We start from the raw sequence: 17551 nt of genomic DNA, 5'->3' as shown, positions 1-17551 counted from the left end.
CAACAAAATATTAAGTTATGGGTACCATCATTTTTGTCCAGCCCCATTTCTTTTTTTTTTAAATAATTCTGTTAATCAACAACTCAAAAGTAATGGCTGATTTTGATTATTTAATTTTCAATACATTTTAATTTATTGTTACTTTGAACGTTTCAATGTTTGGACTTTCTTTCTTTAACTGAGGGGTACCAACAATTTTGCCAACCACTGTACGTATCATGTACACACCCCAAGTGTGCAGCGTTTGCACGTGGTCAATGGGGAGCCAATACTCGCATCATACTAGGGACTAGAGTGCAGCATAAAATTGCATGACAGCATCACCCATATGCCATATGTGTGTGCAACGAACATAATCCTCAAATACTTCCCAATATACTTATCACTCGTACGACAATGGTACGTTCCACTTTCATGACGTGCAGGTTGTGGCACGAACCTCAAAGGAACTGCATTTGCACTATTTTAAAGATACCGAAGCTCCTCTACGACCCTTCACAGGCCCGGACCACCCAACAAACCCGACCTCCATACGGATGCATGTGACTACGGCATAAGTAGCCCTGTCAGTTCTGGTTCCGTTTGGATGGAATCGGACCTGTCCAGTGAAGTGTGCATTGTAAATCCTTCATGGAACACAAAAAAAAGAAAAACAATCAGCCAAATGAATGTTCACAAACATTGTCTGCTGGCTTCTCCTTTCCTCTCGCTTTGGCATTAAAGTAGGCCTAACCTTTTGCTCTTGGCTGTAATTGAATTGAACAGAAACAAACAGATGTCAGCAAAAGGCCAGACGAGGCTGACCTTTCTCCTCCTTTAGTAAGGAAGAAGCTGCACAAACCAGGAGAATGTGGCAAAGGACAAAGACATTCACAAATTTACAGAAAAAAAAATTAAGTGCTAACACTTTGTGTTATATTTTTATATGTAAAGTGCAAGTGTGTAAAGTTTTGATTGATTGAATTGTTACTGTTTTCATTTTACTGGGGGAGGAAAGGAAATGTTCTGACCAACATGTATAGAAGAACACAGCTGTCCTTGTCAGTGAGTGGATCTGTGAGGTGAGGAGCTCCAGCAGAAGCATTGGGGTTTGCTATGAGGACACATCCCCTCCTGCAGAGCTCCAGCAGTCAGAGAGACGAGACCCTCCAGACATTTACAGAGCCGATCCCTCGGGCTTCAGTTCAGAAACAAGCAAGCTGCTTCTGATACTTGAAGTAACATAAAAGAACGGACGTCTTTAGTACAAGGATTTGTGAATTCAGAGGAACACGTAGACGAAAGCGACAGATCAGCGACAGATCCTCCTTTATGTCCTCGGCATTTTAAGTTTGCAGCACAAACAATGTCCAGCGGCCTTATGCTGAGCTGAAGCCCATAAAGAGGACAGGGTGAAAACTGCAAACATTTTTCAAGCAAGACACCAACAGAAAAGGAAACAGAGAAAATATCCAGCAGCCACGATAACATGACTCAGCTGTTTTTACAGTGTTTCTCCACTGAAGATGCCTTAAACGCATTTTTTTAAGTCAATTTCTTCCAAATCTATAAATTACTGATGATTTTTTGTTCCTTTATATGCATTTTTGGCATATGCAACTTAGGAGCGACCTTTAATCCAAAAAATATTGTAATTGAATATTTTCTGGTGATTGTCTGTCTTTACAAAATCTGTTGAACTTGAATTTGGATTCATGAAATTGACTGTTTCACACAGGAAGTAAATCTGGGACATGTTTTCAGGCAGACTTCAGGCTGGACGTTGACACCAGAACAAAAGCTTTGCGTAGAGAAGGAGCAGTCACCTGAAATGATCCTGCTTCTGATGTCCTTTCAGGAGACAAAGAGAGCCAGCTGAGACCAGTCCGACCTCTGCTGAGACCTAAACTCCTGCCTCCTTTAGTCAGGGTGGGGGTCGTCCTCATTGCAAGTTTAAACACAGAAATGGGGACGGCATCAGGGCTTTAAGTAGCTGCGGTTACATGTGCAAAATGTCTTTGATTGGATCAAAGTTTGGGTTAGAATTGAAGCGTGTAGAAAAAACTTTATCTGAATGTAACAAACGTTTACATACGCCACACTTTCAGTCGGAATAAATCATTTTGAAATGAGCAGAACTATCTAAAATACCGGAAACAGCTGTAGGAGAAGAAATAGCGAGTTCTGTTGTGCTGTGGCATATAGCGAGATGATCTTCTAAATCTGCTTTTAATATTGTTATGATTATTATTAAGTTACTGTTCCCTCAAAAAATTTTTAATTCATCCTCTAGAAAACAGAGCCTTCTCTGGAGCGCCACACAGTGTACGCAGGACGTTTGCACCACGTTTGGATCAATGATCGGCATAATCCACCTATGTCGATCGAAAGGATTTTTTTTCCATCCGAATGAGTCTGATCGGGGCAGAATATTATATAACAGGTTTCAGGATTCTTTATTGTCCTTTCACCACAGGGATGAAACGGAATTTGTGTCTCTGGTCTCGGGTCAGCCATTTACAGTGAGAAAGACAGGAAGTATCAATATGATATATTATGATAATGTCCTGTTTATCTGACACATTTTAATTCTAATCTGGCGTTTATTGTTTTTACTTTTGTCCATGTAACCACAGCTAGTGTCTAACCCTTTTCCACCAGAACAGAGGCTGTAATGTTGCGTACAAAGATCCTGTTTGCTGGATCTGATCGAAGGTTTTCTGCACAGCCATCTCAGTCAGGACTCTAAACGCTGGGGGGACCACATGGCTAACTCAGGATGGAAGCCGGGGAATTTCAAGTAATTAGCTCCTTGGAGACATAAACTGTATTTTGCGCCTGCAAGTCTCGTTGTAATGGCTCTAAACAGCAACCTGACATGACACATTTTTTCTGCCCCCCCCCTCGCACTGCCTGAGCGAGCCTGCCTCACGTCTGCTGAATGTGGAAGTCAGCCTGGGTTTTTTCTGTCTGTTCTTTCTGATCGCACCCTAAATCTGTCAGGGCAGCGGCTGGCATTTGACTCCTGCAGCAGAGCCGCTGTGCACTCAGGCGGCACCAACCAAAACCTGGAAAGCACACTGCATCCACAAAAGAAGGCCTGATTCTTTTTTGTAAAGAGCAGAGTTTCAGACCAAAAAAATAGGGTGATTTTAGTCCGTCTTCTTTAAAAAGGTCAGTGTTTTGATTTTATTTGTCTCTTCATTACAAAAATATTTAGGTTTTTGACATTTGTCTGTCACTTTTAGTTTTATTGGCTCTCAACGTAAAAACATTAAAACAAAGAATACTTACTGAGAAAAATGTTAGAAAAAAAAGCCAAATTCTTTTAGGTTTATCATAATCAATGTTTTATTTTGCAGAAAAAGGAAGTTGAATGGATTCAGAGCCTCGACCTACAGAAAACAAACATCTCTGAGTTATTTTTAAACCTGGACAATTTCAAAGATGTCAGAAATATCAGATGGAGAGTTATTTCAACGTTTTGTGAAGTTACATTCTAAACAAAAACTTTAAGTGTGCCATTTTTTATGAACAACTTCTTCTTCGTTGATATTTTCAAACTAAAAAGCAAAACTGGTATTGTAATGTTGGCTCGACCAGCCTCTGGTTGCTGCACCTGACTCAGCTTTTAGTTTGAAATGATGTACTATAGTTACAGTTACAAACTGCTAAGTAGCAAGTAAAATTGTGTAAAAAAAAAAGACTTTTACATTTTTCTCCATCAGTGTGTGGATCCACGGCAGCACCAAAGTGCAAAATGATGCTGCATGTTTCCTCCAATAAAAGGCTGCATCCTCCAAGTCTGCAGATAATCTTCATTATGGATTGATTCTGATGTCAATGCTCTAGAAAGCTGCAGAATCTCCATTGAAAAAGAAGTTATGCTGCAGTTTCAGGTCGGTGTGCTCTCTTGGAGAGGAAGGAAGATTTCAAGGCTGTTCAGAACAATGCAGTGATGCAGAGACCAGTGTGGACGGAGCTCAGGACGAAGGACAGCCGTCCTCACTCCTGCTGCTGTCATGTCACCGTGACAAAAACAAGCCTGTGTGTAAACTTTTAGATATTTTTACTCCTAACGCTCAGATTGTAACTGTAATCTCTCAGACCCTCCTGTTCCTGCTCTTAAGAACCTGACTGCTAAAACCTTTAGTGATCTTGAGCAATTCTCCACCAAGCTCTCTGAAGTGTTTTTAGTGTTTGGCAGTTTTTTTTTTGTTTTTTTATGTAAGAATTTTTTTTTCTTCTTTGAGAGCTTTTTTTTTAGGTTTGTCACTTCTTTTCTTCTGCAGAGAAAAGCATCCATCCAGACACACATGGAAGGTGGCCCAAACCTCTCCAGAAGCCACCTCGCTCGTGCAAACTTTAGTGGAATTTTTCATAAATGCAGGAAAAGTGCATTTTTTTTTGACCGAGGAGTGGACATGGAGTGCAGAGTTGAACATTTGTGCTCATGCAACCGTTTTGTGTTTTTATGCTAAGTTGATGCCGTTCATATAAAACTTTTGTACCTTTTGGACCATGATTATTGTAAAAATATAACATTTAAAGCAAGATCTAAGACTAAAAACCCTAACAGGTCCTTTCAAAAAAGTCAAGCACAAGAACTAGGCTTAAAAGGAAAAAAATAAATAACTTAATGTCAGTGGCTTTTTGGAAAATGCACAGAACCATAACCCATGAGCATTTTAAGAAGCCCTGAGAAAATGTTCCTGTTTATCTATAGATCTTTCAACCCCACAAGCCTCACATGCCTTTTTACCACCATAATTTACACAGCAATAAAAAGGAGAGCATGCACAAAAGGGGAAGGATAAATCCATTCGCTCACACAATGATCTTTCAGAAGAAAAATATACGTATTTGTTTCCTGCATGACCTCATTTCATCTCACAAAATACTGGCAAAATTCTTGCACAGTTCTAATAACAAGCCTTCAGTTTAGTGAGGTTCTCTTTTTCATGGCTCTCTTTAAGTCCTACTCTGGTCATCTTTTGATCTATTTTCAAAGCGGTCTTTTAATTTTGATTATGCCTTTTTTTTAGCACAAATCAAAAAAACCTGTGTTGTTTTCTAGGACATAGTTTCTGCGGAGCGGCAGGAATTCCTTAGACATTCTCCTCTGAGTTGTGAGAAGGACTGTTGGCGTAGAGCTACCCCCCCCCCCCCTTCCCCTCCTTGTTGCTGAGAGCTCTCTGTATTTTCTACATTTCAAATACGATCTTATTCAAACAGCACTTTTTCATCTGCTTCTGAATAAAAACAATTTAAATAAAGAAATAGTCAGAAATGCAATTTTAGGAGTAATTGTCTTCCAATTCCACAGGAACATGTTAAACACACCAAACTTTTATAGCAGTGGGTCTTTGAGGTTTTATTAGTCCAGCGGCACAAGACTTTTCCAAGATGATTCCAAAACATCCATTCATTCTACTTCAGTTTCTTTTGTGCATTTCCATGCTTCATATCCATCAGAACTTGTTTCCATCACATCCTGATTGTGTATTTCAAAGCTTTTCCAAATTTCAACAAGTTAACGAAGCGTTTATCATTCATCTGGCGGCATTTTGGATAGACTCTTCATGGTCAGGTAGTTTTTACACACAAACACAATAAGTGATGTCCCACTTTGCATTGAAGCAGCCACAGACGTTTCAGATGTTACCGACTCCATCCTTCTGTCTTCCGCTTTCACGACGGAGAAACAAAGACTCAGTCGCTTTTGTTTAAATGCTAAATAATTCCAGCTTATTAACATCTTTGAGAAAATAATTTATGCATGACTTCCGCACTGGCTTCTCAGAAAATGCACCCCCTCCGCCTCCTCAAGCACATATAAGTGGCATTTAGCAACAAGCTGGTGGCACTTTCCTATTGGTCCAGACTTCAGAGAGCTTCATTAGAAAAAAGAACGTCTGCTGAAGAAGCTTCACATCAAACAGCATAGAATAAAACAAAGCTCCACATTTATTACCAAAAATAAAACTGCTTGAAGTTTCATTAAGGAAATGTTATTTAGAGCTGAGGATAGATGGACATTGACCACTGATTTAAGCAGTTTCTTCTCTGCAGAGAGGATCTCTAGAGCAACAGAGTGGAAATTGTCTCAGACGTTTGCGTGAAACGTGTTTCAGAAGTTAAGGAAGGGCATACCTTGAGTCCACCGCACTCTGCTGCCGACCCCTTGTCCACTCCGGTGATGTAAATTCCCAGTGCGTATTCAGCTCCGCCCCTAATCATGAGACCCAGAGACCGGCCGTCATCCAGAACCAAGTTGACCTGTTCAACAAGACAGATAACAGGTCAACAGCTCGGACTTACAGAGTTTCAGAGCTGTTTTTATGAACCGCTATTTGTTTTGCCATATTTTCTGCACACTTAAGAGCCTTAATCTAAAATAAAAAAAGACACTACAGTTTATAATCCGGATTAATTCCGGTTGTGTTTATTGATGTGGAAGGAATATTGGGAGATACACAGCTCTCTGTCAAAATGTCAGTCCATTTTTTTTCTTTTGATTTGCAAAAACGGTTGGAAGTTAGCGTAGTCAGAGCGATGTTTGTTGTAGCGGAATCTGTCGTTGTTTTTACGTGTTACAATCAGGGTTGGAAATGAGAGGGATTGAGAATGTGCTAACGCAGCTAAAGCTGTTAGCGTGGCTAACATGTAGTATGTTCCAAATAAATTCCTGTTACTGTGAACTCAGTCGATAAAGTCTGACTGACTTTTATCTCTGATTCTTTGTTTTTTTCCTAATGCGCCTTCTAGTTCGGTCTGCCTTGTATGACAGAAGTTCAAAAACAGACCATTCATTGACATCGTGCCTTTAAATCCAGTGCGCTCTATAGTGCTAAAAAGAAAACACTTTAAAAAATTTGATTTGATTTTTTGGCAACTTGTAGACCCTGAGGTCTGAATTTGCAAAAACTGTTCCCAGCTCAGTTATTTTTACTTTGACATCTCTGCTTTGGTAAGGCAGTGACAGTCACCTTTGCAAGGACCCGCTGATCAAGACGTGATCCTTTGCAGATAATTTATCCATTGGCTGAAGGACTGAAGCCATTAGAGGCAAAGTCACTGATTAATGAAAGTCCCCCCTCCTTTTGCCTTTGTTTGGTGTATAAATCAGACGTAAATTTAACTAAATTATGATGCATCAAACAGCAAAGCTGACCTGACACATCTCAAAGAATTTGACGAGGACTTGGGAGAGAGCATGACATGCGTAACAAGAAGTGACCTGGACGAAGGCAGTAACCACGACGTCTTAGACGACCTTCATCACCCCCCTTTTCTGTTTCCCGCTCGGGTGCAGCCCGACACTTGTATACGGCTTGGAGCTGTTTTGTTTTGCTGTGTTCTCTTGACTTAAACAGCATAATTTCCTGCGCTAAAGCAACATCAGACGTGATAAATTATGTAAAACCACATAGCTGTGGGTAACGGCGCCCCGCTGCTGTCTCGCGGCTCAGTGTTTACATTCTGGAAAAGGACAGAGGTTCAGGAAGGCTTCATTTGTCTGATCAAACCAGAGTTTTTTTTTTATCACCCACAGGCTTCAATTCCCCACATTTAATACCCTCTTTGTTTATTGCCCCAGGTCATCAGCAGCGTCCTTCATTTCGTTTCCTTCTCCCTTCAGCCTTTCACTCACTTGACGTGATCTGATGTCAGAGTGCAAACAGAAAATCAATTAGCCTTTTTTTTTCTGTGGTGCTTCTTTTCTTTTTCTGTGGATCTTAACAAAACCAACAGCACTGCACCAAACCAGTTCATGTAGAAGAAAACAAAAGTGGATTTTGAAAACAATTCAATTAATGGATGACATTGTTTTAACACAGTATGTGAATGATTAAAATGAAAAAGAAATGCTAAAGTTAAAAATTGGTTCACATTGTAAAAAAATAAAGTCACAATTGAATTTTCAGAATAGAAATCATTTGGGTATACCATTCACCGTGTCAGGGAACTGGACACGGTGTGACATGTTTAGACAAATTTAGAATAACTTAGTTATAACTATTCATTTCTCCATAGAAGTCTGCTGGATTTTGGCTTCTTAGAACCAGCAGGTACTTACTGGTTGGAAACCCAAGGGAGGAGGGATCACTCAGTCCAGTTCTCATATACGGTCAATGGAGAATGAATATAAAAATAAATTTAAAAAAAGGTGAGGTTTATTGCGAGCGTTTGGCAGACATCACCATTTGGAAACCAGAAATCTGCTGTGTTTAAAGATGTCAGGTGAGGCAGGAAAACATCAGGCAGGACTGGAAGGAGAAATGAGGCAGAACCACGGAAAACCCAAAATACAATAAAGCGTGAAAAGCACAAGTGGAGCTGAAACAACACATGAGTGAAGAGACAGATGATCTGACAGAGAACAACAGAATCTATGAACTCAAATAGAGCATGCAGTTTTCACATCAACAGAAGCTGTAATAATTTCAAACCTAAAGAAAAAACTGCATTTCAACAGGAAATACATAACATTTCAGCCTTGCTTCAGGCTGGGAGGGGCAGCACCATCTACCTCCTAACTGCAGTGTGTGTCTGTAACTGTTCCCCCTCCCCAAACAAAGAGAAGTTCCCTGTGTACTACAATAGACTAAAGGCCCGTACACACCGGGACGAATATTCGCCAGGCGTTATTCGCCAGGGTTTTTCGCCACGTTTTTTGTGTTCACACCCAGGCGATTTTCGTTGACGATGAGCCGAGTGAACATGCAATTTCATTCCCTGACATTAGATGGCGCTTAATGTAAAACAGAAATACTCCTGTACACAAGGTGGCGCTGCGCAACTTTACGCTTCTTAAACTCGCATTTCCCTCAAAAGAAGAGAGCAAGTATTTACGCGCTTGTCAGAATCATACAAAGAAAACATGAATATTTCAATATTTCGGGGATATTTTAGAATGTCCGTCATTATTTCTTCGCGGCTGTGTAGATGCAACTCGAGGTTTATCTTCTTCGCTGGTAAGTGTGCTCAGCAAGGCAGTTTTGTGTTTGAGCGCCCCCAAGTTGTGTTTTACTGTAACTTCAGAAGCTCCAGACACGTGTGCAAAAGCGCCATTCTCATTGGTCGAATAGATTTCGACGCGATGCGTCAAAAAAAACAAAAAACGAACCCCAGGCATTTTTTTGACGCTTTGACGCGTGGCATTTTTTCGCATCGGTATGCACACTCTCATTGGTGCCCTTTGTTTAGTCACGAGGTGTTAAACGTCGGCGAAAATCGTCCCGGTGTGTACGAATTCCTTCTCTACTCACTACTTATAGAGAGCTCACCGTTTTATAGTGCTGGCCAAATCTACAATTCTAAAATCCAGTGCACTAGAAAACCCCCAGAGGTTTCTGCGAAAAAACTGGTGTGTATCGATGCTCACTAGATTGGGGAATACAGACCACAAAACATTGTGTTTGAACAATTCTTGCAGAAAAAATGTATTTAAATTTATTTTTCTAATAAACCATCAATATTTTCATCATCAGAGCACAGTAGATCTATAATTAGACTATATTTGTTCATTTTTGTGAACTCAACGACATAATTTTTCCCCTCATAAAAGCATGTTGTCTGAATTTCTTTAAAATTCCAGGGCACTATAGTCCTGCACTAGGATAAGGTGTATGTTTTTAGTAGTTAGGGAGTAGGGAGAGAGAAAAGTGAGGCAGGATACTTGACGTTTACTTGTTATAGAACATCTGTATATTGTAAAATGAGTGTTCCAATTTAGTATGAATAAATATTCAGTTAGTGTACCTCCTACACTACATGTACATGGTCTATAGTAGACTTGCTAAAGACTCAAATATACTTAATATATAAACTTCAAGGGGGCTTGTTGCGGGTGAATAAACTGTACTCAACCATTGTTGTTTCATTGCAATGGAACGGGAAACGCTCAGGAGTTTGTTCCAGCATTCCAAACCCCCCCCCCCCCCCCCCCCCCCCCCCCCGTTTACCCCAAAGTTAATCAGCTAGCATGGAGAATACAAACAGAGATGGGCCCTGACCATTATTTATTAAATCAACAGTTGAAAACAACAGCTGACAGATACCAGGACAGACTAAAAATCAAAATAAGAGATCAGGAAAGAGAAAGGGAAAAGGTTGGAGGTGGATATTTTTTAGCACAGTGAATGAGACATGAATTAGAAAGAAGCAACCCAGCTTAAACGTTTCATTAAGCAGACAGCAAAAGCCATGCATCCCTGCACACCCCTCCCCGACTGCCCAGTAAATGCTCCGATACGAGGAATAATTACGATTATACTGAGGCAAAGCACAGATAAAAGAAAAGTTTGCAAAGCCACAGAGCTAGCAGGCCCCAGTCTCGTCTGAAAGCTCACATTCCAAACTTTTCTTTATGTTGTGTGTCAACAGGAATAGATCAGCACTTTTCTGGACGCCACTACCAAACGACACAATCATAGGAATTCTCATTAAGACACCTAAACTTCAGTGTATCTTAAAGATTTAAAAAAATGATTTGAATCAGGCCTACTACAAAAAAAAAATAGTAGTAGTAGAAAACTATAGCTCAAGGCGATTTTTTTTGGCCATACCTACATGTACATGTGACTTACATTATCCATACAAACACTTCATGATACCCTTACCACATGCAGGACAATCATACGTTCCATTTTCATGATGTCCCTTAAGGTGGCCACACGAGCCCAAGGGAGCTGCACGACACATCTGTCCTCTCTTCAGGATGCAGCAGCTGCTTTCTACGACCATCAAAAGGCTAACCCAAAATCTTGCAGCACCTGTACAGGTGAACCCCTGTACAGGTGAACGGTTTCATTTGACTTAGCTCCCTCTCAGGTGAAACCACATCGGTGATCGACACATTTCAGGAATACTAAATCATTCAATGGACGAGGTGGGCCACCAAGTCAGAGTTATCGTTTGTGTGCAAAGTGCATGTGATATTTGAACAGAACTTAAACATTATTTTAAAATCCTACACTCTAAAACACTCTAATCCCTGCATCTACTCTAACTCAAACTCAAACTTTATTTATTTATATAGCCCCTTTCATTTCAGTTAAAAACAAAAAGCGCTTAACATAAAAGCAGATAAAACAGTCATAAAAAAGGAAAATTGTTAAAAACAGAAAACAAAGGAAAATCACGCAAAAATGGGACCCCCCCCCCCCTTACCACACCCCACCCCCACCACCCAGTTACCCCAGTAGAACCCTGAACAGAGACAAAGAACTGCAGCTTACAGAAGGTCTGGCTCGGTTCTGCTGTGAGGAAACGATATCATGGGGATCCATTCATTCCAAGGCCCAGCCGGACCACAGGGGTCACTGCCACAGCGCCCACCCAACACAGAGCAGCCCAGGGCCCACTCCATGGCTATTAGAACACAGAGCGGGACCCTAGCCCGCCCAATTAGAATGAGCACCGCAGCAACAGCACCCCCTAGAGGTTAAGCTGGTGGTGCCCCGGAACAATGGATCCCCAAGAGTAAAAAACATCAGAAATGATCATAAAATAACAACAATAAAAATATAAAAAGATAAAAAATAAAATAAGATATAACAATGTTAGTAATTAAAAAGTAAAATACATGAAGTGATTAAAACATAACCTAAGTATCATTGGTAAAATAACAATAAAAAGAATAGTATATTAAAAACAGAGATAATAATAGTCCTTACAAATAATTAAATGAATAAATACGTAAATAAATAAATTAATAAATAGATAAATAATAAAAGACATAAGAAATGATCAAAGTCATATAAAAGCCAGACTAAAAAGGTGGGTCTCTTCTTAAAAACCTCTACAGTCTCTGCGGCCCTGAGGTTCTCTGGCAGACTGTTCCACAGGCGAGGACCGTAATGGTGGAACGAAGCTTCTCCATAGGGGCAAAGAGGCTCCTCCCCATAGCACTGATATGTTTATGTACCCATAAAGCCTTTACAACCAACCTCCACGGACACACTCTCACTTTTCATCCACACCACTCTGATGCCAGCTCTGTGTGTTAAGGTCTATTTTTTTCTTTCATACACCTTTCTTTATCTGGCCCTAACTTTGGACATTCAGTATTGTGAATAGCTGTTAGATGGAGTCTAGGGTCTACTCTCAGTTGCCCGTCTCTTGCTTGAACTAACACACACAGTTTTTATTTTAGCAATGACTGTGTAAAGCAAAACGGTTAAATTAGGGAGGACCCAATCAGAATGAAATATCATAAGCTGATCCAGGCCGGTCCCTACTTTGATTTTATACACCTTTTATCTGTTAACACTTAATATAAAGTAAAAATGGTCCATCTATTAAGATGTTAACTGGACACTAATACAAATATGTGATAATTAGTCTTTTGATAAAGTTTTGAAATGCAGTTTTAGCATCTTTAGAGCTATTGAACATTTTCGATCAGGTGTGATTAAAAAGATAAAAACAATTACGTTCTTCAAAAATAATTGTTGTAGAATGAATATGATGATGAGTTTTCATGACTAGATATATCAGTGTAACCATGTAATAGTTTTGGTTATTTTTGAGAGAATATAGATTTATTTATTGTTTGTATTTTATTTTAAAATCACCTTTTCGCACTTAGTTGCGTCAGCAGCAAAGAAAGATAAATTGATTTGCTTTTATTGTCATTTTCCATTGTACAATGAAATTGAAGCATCACCATTTCAGTTCAAGAATAACAAAAATAATGAAATATAATACTAAAAAAATCAGCATGTTCAAGTGTACAAATATAAACTTTCATATAGAATGTCCTAAATTTGTGTACAAAATTGCATACAGTAATGTTTTTGTAAATATGTGAGACGTACACGAGGTAGCAATGAGGTAGAGTGTTGACGTTGCCTAGTTACTTAAGTGGACAGAAGTGTGGATAATGATTAATACACATATGTATAAGCATGTACATATGGATGTGCTATTTCCGGTTCTATCTCTGCATTTTAGAATTGAGGATGGTAATTGCCTCTGTAGCGCCTCCCAGAGGGCAGCAGGTTGAACAGGTCTGAGCCGGGGTGTGAACTGTCTTTGGTAATGTTCTGGACCTTAGTGAGGCGGAGTAGATGTCAGTCAGGGAGGGGAGAGGGCACCTAATGATCTTCTGAGCCGTCTCTACGACTCTCTGCAGTCTCTCCTTATCCGCTCTGGTTGGATGACTGGTAGAAGGTCAGCAGCAGGATGGTGCTGATGTTGTTCTTCCTGAGGACCCTCAGGAAGTGCAGACGCTCCTGACACTTTTTGATGATGGCTGTGGTGTTGGCTGTCCAAGAGAGGTCTGCAGAGATGATGATGCAGAGGAACCTGAAGGTGTGGACCCTCTCCACATGCTCCCCATTAAAATGGAGGGGGGCTGGGTCGGCGCCATGCTTCCTGAAGTCGACGAGGATCTCCCTGGTTTTGCTGGTGTTCAGGGTGATGTGGTTCTCTGTGGACCAGGTTGTCAGCTTCAGGACCTATAGGCAGGTCTATAGGCAGACTAATCACCTCTGGGGATGAGTCCATACACCACGGTGTCGTCTGCAAACTTGATGATGCTGTTGTTGTGGGCTGGACTGCAGTCATGCGTGTAGAGGCAGTACAGCAGGGGGCTTAGCACAGAGCCCTGTGGGGCGCCAATGCTCAGTGTGCGGGTGGATGAGAGGTGGGGGCCGGGTCTCACAGTCTGTGAGGAAGTTGTATGTTTGTGTGTGTGGGGGGGGCAAGAGTGGGCAGAGTCTGTCTAGGATTATTGTGCAGAGAAGTGTTGAAAAGAAGGAAACAAAAACCTGACTATGTTTTCTGTTGAAATGCCTTTGTGGGTCGTTGTTTGCTTTAAGAAAGTATGCAAGAGACACTTGCTATCAGTTTTAAATTTTTATCAAAAGCTTTTGAGCCTCAAAGTCTAAATCTGTGGCTTTCTGGCTAACTTTCAGAACTGTTTTTCTGCTCAAACTGATGCCATACTCTGCTGTGCTTTACGGTAGTAAAATGTTGTGATTTGTTCATGATATGCAGACTTCTAGGACATTTATTTAAAATAACAGATTTGAAATATAGTGCAAAATAATAAAAAAAAAAAAATCCAATCACTGATTCAGAGACAACAGCCAATACAGATTAAGTCTGAAACTACGTGATTGGATCGGGACATCCCTAGTTTAATTAACCCGAACAAATCAAGCCAACAAAAGTAAAATTAAAAAGAAACCAAAGGTTGTTTTAAAAACACCTTGGTCATGAAACCCCCTTCAAACCTGGATGACACTTTTATATTTTCTATTTCATTTGTATTTTCTATTTCATTTATCTTTTATGTAGTAGCTTAAGAAATACAGTAATATCTGATCTTGCCTTTCTGTCTGGAAGTGTCTTCTGCCCACTCCCTTTAGGGGTCACCACATTGAACCATCCACCTCCATCTAACTCCCTTTTCTTTTTCAGCCTCCAACTCTTGGTTCTTTGCTCTGCTCTGACCCTCTTCACCTTCCTCACCACCATCCTGTGCTGTCTGGCTACACTCTCCCCAGCCATAATTTGCAATCACCAATCTCTTTCACATTACAGTGTCGGCAAAAGATGTAATTATATTGTGAGCTGATCACTCTATGTCTGCCTATGATCCTCTGCTTACTGGGAAAACAGATGATCTGTTTTCTTCACCACTGACATTTCCATCCTTTTAGAAAAATCCACCACCATCTGCATTCCTCTCCTGAACAAACGTCTCCATCATTTCCTCGTCACCTCTGTTTCCATCCCCTACATGTCATGTAGTTTTGTTTTTTTCCACGGATGCCCTTCTTGACAATAGTCTCTGCATTTATCCGGATTTGTGTTATTTTGAATTTCACATTGCACTTCTTTCTTCTGTCATGAATGAACATGTCAAGAAGAACAGACTGAAGCAAATATTTTAATGCGACACCCCCAGTTTCATGTGTGCATGAAACATGCGGCGCTCAAGCATCCTTTGTGCCACCGCCGTTTCTAATAAAAGCTGCTGGAGGAAAGCCAATCACCTTTATTCACCTCTGGGAATGCAACGGCATTTAGGTTCTCTGACATTTATGCAGGACACTGAGAGACGTTTTAATTAGCAAAGCCATCTTTTATTGGCTCCACATCACAGGTCTGAGGGCTGCAGTGTTAGCATCAGTCATTATGATGGAATCAATTCATTGCTTTTTCTCTTTAAAGGAGTTCCATCAAGTCTGTTTTTGTAAGTGATGGACTCTGAGGTGACATTTAAATGGGCTTTTTGCAGGCGATGGGGATCTGGGAATTTCTCTGTCCTTGTTTTGGCTTTAGATTCCAGCTGCACGTTTGAGAAATAATTAAGTCCATTTTCATGGAAAAGCTTTTGACAGTTTATGACCTGTCATTAGTCAGAACTCTGTCTGGTCTCCATCGGGAACCATCTCCAGAGTTCTGGACATGCTTCCTGGATGCTCCACCCCTGACTCTCATTCACTCCATCAACCACAGCACACTTAAGCTCTGGAGTGAGCTCAGCTTATTGTGAAGTATTGTTTGGGCCACTTTGCCTCTATTACCAAGTGTTATAGCTAAACCTGTTCTTCTTTTGACCCCTAACTCTGTTTGCCACTAGCGTCAACCCTCGCCTGGATTTTGACCATCCTGTCTCTTCTCTGATGAACTTATTGCCTGTTATTGACTCCTGCCTGCCTGACACTAATTTAGCTTTGTGAACCTTTAGCTGCATTCTGAATTAGCAGTCTGCCTGTTCTTGTGACAATGACCAATGTTGAGAGTAACGAACTTTAAAGGTGTTAGACACTTCTGATTAGGTTTTTTTTGGGGGGAAGATAATGGACATCCTGTTCTGAGAAGTTTTGAAATTTAGAACTTTCAGATTGGTTTTCATGCTGGTTTTCTTATATATACCGTTTTGAATTAAGGATTTCGTGTTGGGTTTCCTTCAGTGTGGACATCACAGCAGGCTTTAGTCTGCGGTCACATCAGCCGCTTTGAGTTCAGTTCTGAGTTTGCAATTTAATGCCAAATCCTCTACACCACACATGTCCAAAGTCTGGCCCCCAGGCACCTGTCATAAAATCAATAATATGCCACCCTCAGCACTCTAAGAACTTTATTGTGATTGGCCTAAATTACATTATAAGCCATTGTAAACCTGTGGCAACGACCTGTTGCTACTTGACTTTCAGAGCTTCAAAGGCCAAATGAGATGAACAGATTTTTTGTTTCTGTGATCAAAACCAACAGTGTTTTGTGGCTCTGAATAAGATCATTATTTGCTATTTTCCTTTTCACTTCATTTAAACTTAGAAGTTTACAGTGATAATTTAATATTTAATTAAATATGACATTTCATAAAAGCCTAGATTTAATGTTGACAAAAGGTCTTTTCCAGACTCTCTGTATTTTATATCTGGTTTTTAATTATTAAATTGACGGTAATTTTTGTAGAAACAAATTTAAAAGTAATTATGTTTTATGTGAAGAAATGAAAAACACTTTATTGCAAAGAAAGTAAAACTAATAATACAAAAATTAATATTTCTATACATTTGATGTCATTAAAAAGATTCAATGACATCAAAAAGTTTGGACACCCATGCTCCACACTTTATGCTTCCAGCTTTGCTACATTAAAGTTCTGCTTTTTGTTTGGTTGCGTTTTCTTCTTAAGGTGTACTTTCTGCTGATCCGTCACTAGTCTCATTTTTGGAGACTTCTGCGAGAAGTTCTGCATCTGCAGTTGTGTCCATGAAACAAACTGAAAAAACCCAACACAGAACTCAAGGAGCACAATGCAATTAAAACACAGCAGTATTAAAACTGGCGTTTACATTTAAATAAACTTGGTGGCACTGTGACAGTGGATTAAGAGGTTGTAGTGGCGTCGAGCATTCTTAGACTTTTTAAATATTTTAAGCATTTTTTAATGTTTGTGGAGATGGAAAAAAAAGCTGCATGTCTGATTCAAAAAAAAAAAAAAAACACAACTTTGACCCAGCTAATAATGTATCTTCTACACCTGCTTTGTTCCTGTTCGGGGTCATAGGGATGGCAGAACCCACCCAGCCATTGAAGGGTGAAGGTGGGGTGCACCTCGGACACTTTGCAAATCCATCTCAGGGTAAATCCTCTAAACCACTGTTTGGGAATTTCGAGGTTATTCTTGCAAAACAAAGGGAACCCCTTAATCTCCAGAAATTACTTCCTCCCACCTGTTTAGTATATTTTTGGAACCCCTGAAGGTTTATATGCAGACTGGACTCAGAAGATACACAGAAGATTATAGCTTCCTGATGGAGAAATTCAAATGATGCAACTGCAGGAAACTGAACTTTGTTGGTGCTTTTAAAACATCTACCAAACTCCGATTGCAGAAAACAGCTGTGGAGCGTGAGACCAGCCTGCTGCCGGAGACTGACACCTCAGTAATTCATGAATACTCCTCAAATTACAGGTTTCAGGAAGGGGATCAGATTAAGAATTTTCTCTGTGCTTCTGCCGTTCTTCAGTCCATCACATGCAAAGATGTGTTAAATTTAAACAAAAATGGTCTTTGAGGATGTTAAAAAATGTTTATATA

At 40.1% G+C, this 17551-nt stretch overlaps 1 protein-coding gene across 3 annotated transcripts in view; it reads right to left on the bottom strand.

The window, feature by feature from the left end:
* Positions 1–17551, bottom strand: part of whrn (whirlin) — a 192374-nt gene that overhangs the window by 87799 nt on the left and 87024 nt on the right. For all 3 annotated transcript variants that reach the window (XR_002874267.1, XM_023960685.1, XM_023960686.1), the window contains exon 3: positions 6133–6258. Coding sequence is in view for 2 of the 3 variants with exons in the window: in XM_023960685.1 (XP_023816453.1) it covers positions 6133–6258 (126 nt within the window). In the remaining variant the exon portion in view is untranslated. The remainder of the gene's footprint in view (positions 1–6132; positions 6259–17551) is intronic.

This window comes from Oryzias latipes, chromosome 12, assembly GCF_002234675.1.
Source record: "Oryzias latipes chromosome 12, ASM223467v1".
NCBI lineage: Eukaryota > Metazoa > Chordata > Actinopteri > Beloniformes > Adrianichthyidae > Oryzias > Oryzias latipes.
This window is presented reverse-complemented; position numbering and strand designations above follow the sequence as displayed.